The sequence below is a fragment of the Pteronotus mesoamericanus genome, unplaced genomic scaffold (genome assembly GCF_021234165.1).
Source record: "Pteronotus mesoamericanus isolate MK-2021 breed Mesoamerican mustached bat unplaced genomic scaffold, CSHL_Meso_final contig_24, whole genome shotgun sequence".
Classification (NCBI taxonomy): domain Eukaryota; kingdom Metazoa; phylum Chordata; class Mammalia; order Chiroptera; family Mormoopidae; genus Pteronotus; species Pteronotus mesoamericanus.
This window is the reverse complement of record NW_026555100.1, coordinates 303,267-312,367: the sequence shown is the minus strand read 5'-3', so window position 1 is coordinate 312,367 and position 9,101 is coordinate 303,267. Positions and strand designations below refer to the sequence as shown.

The following is a 9,101-nucleotide window of genomic DNA, read 5'->3' as shown; positions in this document are numbered from 1 at the left end:
TGGACAGTGCCTTCCTCTCTCTGGGCCTCAGTTTCCCCTCTGGGGGATACAGGTGTTGGCCCATATGCTCTCTTAGGTTGTCCATCCATTAATCACTTATTGTGGGCCTCCCAGGCCTCTGTGAAGTCCACCTTGGCATGTGGGGTAAGTCCTGTCCCCGTAGTCCCTCCCACTCAGGTCCCTTTCTCTTTCCATCTTGCTTTTTCACTTTTCCCAGCACTCCCTATGCACTGGCCCCTGCGCTATGTCACCTACAGATTCTGTGCAGTCCATGGGAAGTCTGTTTCGGGGTGAGTGGAGGTGGGAAAGGAGACAGTAGCCCTGGTTGCACCAGGGCTGTCAGTCAGTGCGGTGGAGGAGGGGCGTCAGACCCAGCCCCGGTGGAGGCCAGGGGGCCTGTGGGAGCATGAGACAGGCCCAGGCAGTTTCCAATCTTGTGGGAGATCTGATCTCCAGAAGGGTCTGTGAACAGGACAAGCCTGTGGTCACCATGGGAGGTGTCTCTGCCTGTCTCTGCCTGCCACCCCTCCCTCCAATCCGGCCTCTCCTCTCCACCTTTCTTTAACTGATTCTCGGTGCCACCATTTCTCCTGGTCTCTGTCTGTCTGCAGGGCCCTCACAAAATGGAAATGGTCTCCTTTTGTGAGGTGGTGTCTGTCCCTCAGGTCTCTGGCCCTGGCGAAGTTCAAAGGAATTCATGCCCTGCCGCCCCACCAGTCTAGCTGCGTCGCTCACCGAGGCCCGCAGGGGTCGCCCACGGACAGCCCTGGAGGGGGCGGGACGAGGCGGGGCGGGGCGGGGCCGCGAGGCCTGCCGGGCCAATAAAGGCGCCAGCGCGGTGGCGGCTGACTAGACTTTGTAGGTGCGTGTGACCTTCGCTGCGGTTTCTCCCGTACGCACAGCCGATCTCCGTCCCGACCGGACCGACCCGCTCGCCATGCTTGCGGTGCGCTGCGGCCCGCGTTTACTTGGCTTGCGCTCCTTGCCGCTGCGCCCCGCAGCCCGTACTTGTAGCGGCGGCGCCCGCGACCCGTCCTCTTCCGCCGGGAACCCGCTGGTGTATCTGGACGTGGGCGCCGACGGGCAGCCTCTCGGCCGCGTGGTGCTGGAGGTGAGACCACACCTGAGCCTGAGGGACGTGATCGGGAGAGCCCGGGATCCCGGTCCAGCGCTGTGCCTGGCTCTCTGGGTGACCTTTCTTCTCACTCCCGGGCTCTGGGCCTCAGTTTCCTCATCTGTGAAAAGAGACATCGGATTGGCCTCCTCCGGTTTCCCCTCGGAACTTTGGAGGAATGGAGGCAGGGGGCGGGGCCGGGGAGGGTACTTGTGGACAGGAAGGCGGAAGGTCAAATCGTAGACTGTAAGGGCCTGGCCCCGCTAGCCCGCCTGGAGTGAGGGAGGCGTTCCAAGGCTTCACGAGTCGGAACCTAGACCCCAGCTCCGAAGTGGGTGTCGGGCGTCCGGGCCCCGGCGGCGGCCTGGCTGGGCGTTCACGTGGCGGTCTTTTCGCAGAGCGAGCGTTGCTCGCCATCTCCCCTTCTCAACGCGCCTCGCGCCACACGCAGCCCCCGCCATCTGGCTCACCCGCCAGGCCCTGGAAAGGAGTGAGGGTGGCTGGAGTCCACCACCTCTCGCGCAGTGCGGGCAGTGCAGGCTGGGCAGCAGCGGGCTCCAGCTACCAGGTGGACCCCAGGACGGGGAGTCTGGGCAGTGTGCCTGGAGCCCAATTCTAACCCCAGCCACCCTTGCGGCTGACTCTTGCCCCTGACTCTTAGGTCCTTTTTTTTAAAACAAAACAAAACAAAACAAAACAAAAAAAATGCAAAGAGTCCTTAAGGTAACACAGCGGGAAGGTAATAGAAACTCGGTGTAGCCTTCAAGCTTGGCCCTATTTTTAACAAGGAGGTTTCACTTAAACCTCAGTTTCCTCTTCTGGAACATAGAGAGCACCAGTCCTGCTCCCATTTATTTCAGTGGTTTGGAGCAGAGGGTCGCTTTTGAAGCTGAGAGGCAAGAGGCCAACTTGGATGGAGCTCCAACCTCCCTGTACCCTCACCCTACTTGTCTCTCTCTCAGCCTCAGTTTCCCATCTGCTCAATAGGAGCTTAGACTGGCTCCTCCTTGGACGCCCTCTCCAGGCCCTGAGTCTGATGCTAGGGCCCAGCTGTAGTAGCTCTGCCAGTTCTTCCCAAGGGAAGCAGGTCAGGATGGTATTCTGCTCTCTCCTGACGCATTAGGAAGCCAAGCCTGCTTTCTCCCAGACTTGGATTCAGGAAGCTGCTTGCAAAAATGATAGCTGCTTAGGCTGCCTCCTATGTAGAGCTGGGAGTAAGAGGAATCGAAAGGCACATGGTGCTTTCTCAGTCTCCTTGGCCGCTGTGGAGGTTCCTTCCTTCACCTACTTCTTGACTGACCATCTTCTCTTGTCCTTCTTCTCTCCCAACAGCTGAAGGCAGATGTTGTCCCAAAGACAGCAGGTAAGACAGTGCCTGGGACCCTCCTGAGTTTGGTCTAGGTAGAAGGAAGAGAGAGGGGCAAGGTGAGGTGGATGCACTGGGAAGAGGAGTCCTGGCAAGGGGATCCAGGACCAGATGGGAGTACCATGTGTGGCTCAGCCACTGTGTACACCGGGGCAGCCTTCTGTTCCTCTCTGGGCTTCAGTGTTGGCCTTGCTCACCTGTCTGGTATGAGCCTCAGTATCGATAGAAGGCACATGTAAATTTCCCTGGAACAGCTTCCTCCCTCCTGGTGCCCAGTGTGGCAGGGTGGTGGGTCACAACCCTTGGACTGCTTGCCCAGCTGACCTGGTGCTGGAACAGCTAGGATTGTGTGCTCTGCCACTGAGCTCACTGACTTGTCAGGGGTCACACAGCCAGAGCAGACTTGGGGTGGGCCTAGAGTCTTCCATGCCCTGCTCACCTGGGGGATTAGAGGGGATGCTGGCTGGCACAAGGTGTCACCCCCAGAGCTGAGTTGAGGCCTGGCCCTCTTAACCTGCCTCTCCCTTCCTCCCTCAGAGAACTTTCGAGCCTTGTGTACTGGGGAGAAGGGCTTTGGCTACAAAGGCTCTACGTTTCACAGAGTGATTCCGTCCTTCATGTGCCAGGTACTGTGGCCCTCTCTGCTCAGGTTCTTCGTCTGTATGTGGGGATATGAATGGGGCCCCTTCACAGGAGTGTTATGAGGACTAATGAGTCAGCATGTGCCTGGTGCTTGCAAAGTACTGAATGGAGGGCAACTGCAATGACTCTCTTGGCTTGTCCTCTCACCCTGAGAGGCTGGAACTTGTCTGTGCTGCTATTGCCCTGCCCTGCCCCTGAAGTTAAGCAACAGGGCGAGTAAGAGGATGGCCCTGCCCAGCTGAGTTGGGAAAGCTGAGCCTGCGGTGGGGGTGCTGACATTGGGTATGGATGAGCATGGGAGGTAGATCTTAAGGCTTTAGAGGACTGGTGTCTTCAGATAGTCTCTGGCCCTGTGTATCACACTGAGCACATGACATGGGAGAAGAGGAAGAGGAAGGAGAGCGGAAGGGCACGAACCACAACAAACAGGTCTGGACTTGGGAGTTTCTTCCCAGAGGAAAACATCTCTCGGTTGAATGAATGTATTCTTTAGTCATGCATCCTGTCCGTTTGTCAGAGGCATTGGTATTGCTGTGTCAAATTTTAGGGTAGCTTTTGGCAGCTTAGGACCCATGCTTCCTTGGGGATTATCCTCTGTTAGGTCACACCCTACTAGGTCATGAGTTTGTGTCCTGAGGTGAGGGAATGGATATCGTGACCTTTTTGAAGTCCTTTCAGCCTGGAATTCTCTCCCCATTCCTCCCACCCTACCTTGGTGGCTGTAATCATATGATGGTGTCAGTGGATTGGGGCTGGGCTTGCTGATGTGTCAAATGCCATAGGAGGGGCAGGAAAGCTGTGGCATGGGGCAGGCTTTGCCAAGCCCTGTAGCTTTCTGCTTCAGAGGCCCCCAGGAGCCGAAGTGGGTGTCCTGAGCCGGGTTCTTGTCTTCCTCTGCATAGTGACAGGCAAGGGCAGTGACCTCCAAAGCTGTGGGACTTGCTGAGGCATGAGCTGGTAGCATCAGGGGCCGGGCCAGGGTTTTCAATTGTCCCTGTTTGGAGGCACCTTATTGGCATTTTTGAATGCCTCAGCTGGCTGGTCAGGTCACCCCTGTGACCTGAGAGGGTCCCATCTTAGGAAAATGGTAACATGGCCTAGGGCTGGGGTGGCAGCCATTGGGCTCTTCTGGTTATGGAAGCCTCAGACAAGGCCTGAGGAAGGATATCAGATCTGAGGAAGGGTGTCAGCCCTGGGTGGACTCTACTGAGTCTGTAAGGCAGAGGGACACTACTGGGCATGGTCAGGGGAAGACGCTAGACAGGAACGGAACTGAGCTTAGGCTCTCTGCCAGCTTCTGCTGCTTCCCACAGACCAGTTGTGCATTTGGGGGCCCCTGGATGCCTCCCTGTTTATTCTCCAAGAGTTGTGAGTAGAAAATTCTAGGTCACTAAGAATCATGTTGGTCATCAGATTGTTTGAGGATCATTTAAAAACTTGCTCAGACAAAAAGTGAATCATTTGGAAACCAGGAGAGTTATGTTAGAAAATATTTATTTTGCTTATTTTCCTTAATATTTTATCAGTCCTTATATAATGAGATGTTTTTTGACTCCTTTGCCTGAAGAGCTTCTGGTAGGGTGGGCCTTAGGAGGGTTAGAGGCTCCCCATGCTGCAGCAGTGCCCCTGTCCAGCTCTGGGTGACAGCTACTCAGAGGATGCTCTTTACTCACAGGCTGGAGACTTTACCAACCACAACGGCACAGGGGGGAAGTCTATCTATGGAAGCCGCTTTCCTGATGAGAACTTCACACTGAAGCATGTGGGGCCAGGTGAGTTGGGGGTCACCATTCCCTGGGCAGAGTGCCCCAAGCTTTGATCCAGCCCCTGCCCTGCCTCACGGGCCTGAGAGGCTGCAATCTGATCACTGATTGCTCAGTATCTGGTTGTGCGCCTTCCTTCCTTCAGCACTCAGGTTGGTTTGTTGGATTTTGCAAGAGGTTTTTCATTCTGAGCTCTCGGTTTAAAAACTAACTATCATTTGGGAACTTGACAAGGAGGGGAGCCTTTAAGCCAAATCCCCGTATTGTGTCACCTTTGAGACCCAAGGTGCAATATTGAGGTCTTGAGTCAGGAATGGGAGTTCTGCTTTGGCTTACCATGAGAGCTTCTGCAAGCAACTTTCCTTCCTGTGGAGCTGGCCATCCTTTGGGCCCTGGCTTCCTCTTCTGAGCTCCAGGCACTCAGACTCAAATGTTCTTGATGTGGCTTGAGCCATCTGCTCTTTTGAGTGACTTCCCAGATGAGATGCCTCGTGGGACAGCGTGGCTCACCCCTGCCTGTTTTTGCAGGTGTCCTGTCCATGGCAAATGCAGGCCCCAACACCAATGGCTCCCAGTTCTTCATTTGCACCATAAAGACTGACTGGTGAGTTCCCTGCTCCTGGCTCCAGTCCCTCTAAGAACAAGGGGAAGCTGTGGAACAGTAGGAGGGTTCGTGTGTTCTTGGGGGAAGGTCTGCTCTGGGACGGTAGCCCTCACCAGGGCTGGGTGTCTGTACGAAAGAGAGAGGGAAAGTTCCTGAGAGGACTGAGGGAAAGTGGGGCCTATCCTGGCAGCTCTGTTTTAATTAGGCTTCCAGTTGTCACTGTCAGCTAGAATTTTTTCAGTGTCCTTTGCATACACAGACAGAGTACAGGTCTTAAGATGACCTGTCGTAGAAACCCGTTTGCCTGGTTTAACCTGTTATTTGCCAGGCTTATCTTCACCATGGGGTGCACCTTGGGAAACACTGTGTTAGACATTTGGATGTCACACCAGAGTTTTCATCAGGCCTTAGCAAAAGTCTGTAGGTAGCCACCAGCCCCTTAGAGTGCTCTTTCCCAAATGCTCATGGATTTTAGGGATGTCTTCCCTGGTAAACTTTCCACTAATGGATAAGTTTCTCTGCCTAGAGTTCCCTGTGTCCAAGCCCTGAGGCATCTGGGGTTGGGGGACTAGGAGCTAAGACTTAATAAAACCCATTTCTGAGGACTTGAGGGAGATCTACCAGAAGGGACGTGGATGTCAGGGCTGGGCAGGTTATTGCTGGCTCTGCCTGTTCTGTGCTCTTTCCATGGAACCAAACTTTAATGGATCCTTCAGTTCTACCCTTGGCTGTAACCAGTCTTGCCTTGCTGGCACTAGATTAAGCTGCCTTTTAGATTCTTGGAACTCTTTCAAGCTGAAAACTACTCAGGTCTTACAGTATCCTCACACTTGTTACTTTGGCTCTCACCTCATGATTCATGACTGTTAAAATAGTTCCATTTACACAAACCTTTTTTTTTCTTTAGAGTAGTCAACACTCTATAATCTCCCTGAGCAGAGCAATAAGAGCTCACTTATCATAGATGAGATTACCAGGCAAGGTCACGCAGTATGGGTGAGGCAGAACATGCCCTCGGAGGAGGCCTCCTTCCATATATTTTGGGGAGCTCAGCAAGGCTTGATACTGGGAGGTTTGGGAAGTAATTCCAGCTTTTCTTTTTTTATATATATATATATATATATATATATTTTATAAAATATTTTATTTACTTTTAGAGACGGGGAGAGAGAGGGAGAGAAACATCAATGTGTGGTTGCCTCTCATGCGCCCCCTACTGGGGACCTGGCCCACAACCCCGGTATGTGCCCTAACTGGGAATCGAACTGGCAACTGGTTTGCAGGCCACCACTCAATGGATCCAGCTTTTCGGTGTGCATTCCTTTCAGAATGCTGTTTTTGGTAGATAGTTCCATGAGCAAGTGACCATAATGTTGACTGACATTGCATTACTCCTGTTTCTGTTCACCTGGCTCACCTGTCCTCACAGGTTGGATGGCAAACATGTTGTGTTTGGCCATGTCAAAGACGGCATGGATGTTGTGAAGAAAATAGAATCCTTTGGATCCAGGAGTGGGAAGACGACCAAGAAGATTGTTATCACAGACTGTGGCCAGCTGAGCTAAACCCCTGCAGCTAGGGTGCTAGGCCCACAGCAGCTGCACCTGGGTGTTAAGTCACCCAGGTGGCTGCCTCGGCCTCCCAGTGAATGTGCCCCATAAAGTTGCCTATGTTTGCTCCATTATCGTCCTGTGCTCAAGAAGGCATCTAAGGAATGTCAAACCTCCCCAGGACCCACCAGACTGCTTCTTCAGTGCTCACCCTGCCTCATGACCCTGTTTCTGAACCCCTGCTGTGCACATCCTGTCACTATTCCTCATCGGGCATTGGCTGTGCTTGTCCAGCCCATGTGCCTTGGATATTGGGGGTGGTGATGGATTAGCTTCAAGTTCAGGTTTCTGCCTTTTCCTTGACCAAGGGAGAAAGCAGTTGCTGCAAAAAGGGCTGTTTTGTGTCTGTTTAATGATGTCTTTCTAATTGGAATAATTTAATTAACAAGGCTGTCTGGAGATAAAGCTGTGACACCAACTCTTCCATGCTGTAATATGACCTGGGTTATCACAGGCCACAGAACTCCGGAGGTTGGCCTCTGGAACACAATCAGGGCTTTTGTGAAGGGTCTCATGACTGAGACCTGTTTATCCCAGCCACTGTGAATCCTGTCAGTTTGTTGCTATCATTTCTGAGGAGAATCAGTAGGGTAGAAGCAGATATACCTGGAACAAAGCCATTGTGAGCTGTGCCTACTTAATGTGAATCTCTGCATGGGAAATGGAAATGGCCTGTGAGTGCCATGGTTTCTGGGAGAAAGCAAATATGGATTCCTGGTGGGCTTTGATTTTTCTGTATTTAATAATTTAAATCTACTGATTATGTATGTAATATACTTCAGGGACATTTTGTTTGTGTTCACCTTAAATGTGAAAATAAATCCTATTTTCTATAAAGACCCTCTTTCTGGTGTCTGGTGGTTTTAGGAAGCAGACTCTTAACCCAGCCTTTATGGAATTACCCTGTGTCTGATGCTATGCTGAGGGTGTTCCATGGACTGTCACTTAATCACCTGAGCCACCCTGTTTTACAGTTGTGGAAATGGGCTCAGACAAACTCTATCAGTGACCAGAGCTTTCCCACGAGGACTGGTTTCACCCTGCATCCCAGATCTCTTGTTGGTGACCCTGAGCCTCAGTTTTCCTCAGCTGTACCACTCCATTAATGGAGTGACAGGGTGGTGAGGGTCAGATGTGATGCATGTGCATGTAGAGCATAGCACGGTGGGGACTTCCAGTCTAGATAGAGGTGTAGGTAGATGCTTGGCCCCCTCATGCAACCACAAAAAGAATTACAACCAAATCTGAAAACAACACCCAGAACTGTCAGAAAATTGAACTGTATTGAAGTCTGACTACCAAGGATTTAAAGAAGCCACATTGATCCAGATGGGTGCCTTTTACAGGGAGTCAAAATATCTCTACCTAATACACAGAAACAAACACAGGGAGACTGCCATATTGAGGGGACAAAGAAATGTAGCCCAAATGAACACAGAACAAAACCGCAGAAAAAGCTAAATGAAATGACAGCCACCCTATCAGATGCAGAGTTCAAAACATTGGTGATCAGAATGCTCAAAAAACTCACTGAATATGGCAACAACAAAAAGGAAGAAATGAAGGTTACACTAAGTGAAATAAAAAATCTACAAGGAAGCAGCAGTGAAGGAGAGGAAGCCAGGATTCAAATCAGTGGTTTGGAACATAAGGAAGAAATTAAGTGTCAACCAGAACAGAAAGAAGGAATAAGAATTCGAAAGAATGAGGCCAGTATTAGGAGGCTCTGACAGATCTCCAAACGTGCCAACATCAGAATCATAGGAATGCCAGAAGGAAAAGAGAAAAAGCAAGAAATTGAAAACATTTGAAAAAGTAATGAAAACTTCCCTAATTTGGGGAAAGAAATAGACATACAAATCCAGGAAGCACAGAGAGTCCCAAACAAATTGGACCCAAAGAGCCACACCAAGACACATCATAATTAAAATGCCAAAGGTTCAAGACAGAGAATTTCAAAAGCAGAGAGTTATCTGCAAAGGAGTTCCCGTAAGACTGTCAG

The 9,101-nt window shown here is 51.4% G+C and overlaps 1 protein-coding gene across 1 annotated transcript; it reads left to right on the top strand.

Moving 5' to 3' along the window:
* The first annotated feature begins 840 nt into the window (after window positions 1-840).
* PPIF (peptidylprolyl isomerase F) lies at window positions 841-7,938 on the top strand. Its single transcript, XM_054572485.1, has 6 exons — window positions 841-1,111; window positions 2,447-2,477; window positions 3,018-3,106; window positions 4,798-4,894; window positions 5,414-5,489; window positions 6,919-7,938. Exons 1-6 carry the CDS (start codon window positions 938-940, stop codon window positions 7,052-7,054), a joined length of 603 nt encoding a protein of 200 aa, XP_054428460.1. The 5' UTR covers window positions 841-937; the 3' UTR covers window positions 7,055-7,938.
* Window positions 7,939-9,101: the final 1,163 nt, after the last annotated feature.

Excerpts from the sequence above, each read along its gene's own strand:
- PPIF (XM_054572485.1), top strand. The coding sequence starts at position 938 with ATGCTTGCGGTGCGCTGCGGCCCGCGTTTACTTGGCTTGCGCTCCTTG. Across the intron at positions 1,112-2,446 it reads TCGGCCGCGTGGTGCTGGAG|CTGAAGGCAGATGTTGTCCC; the intron begins GTGAGACCACAC and ends CTCTCCCAACAG. Across the intron at positions 3,107-4,797 it reads TTCCGTCCTTCATGTGCCAG|GCTGGAGACTTTACCAACCA; the intron begins GTACTGTGGCCC and ends CTTTACTCACAG.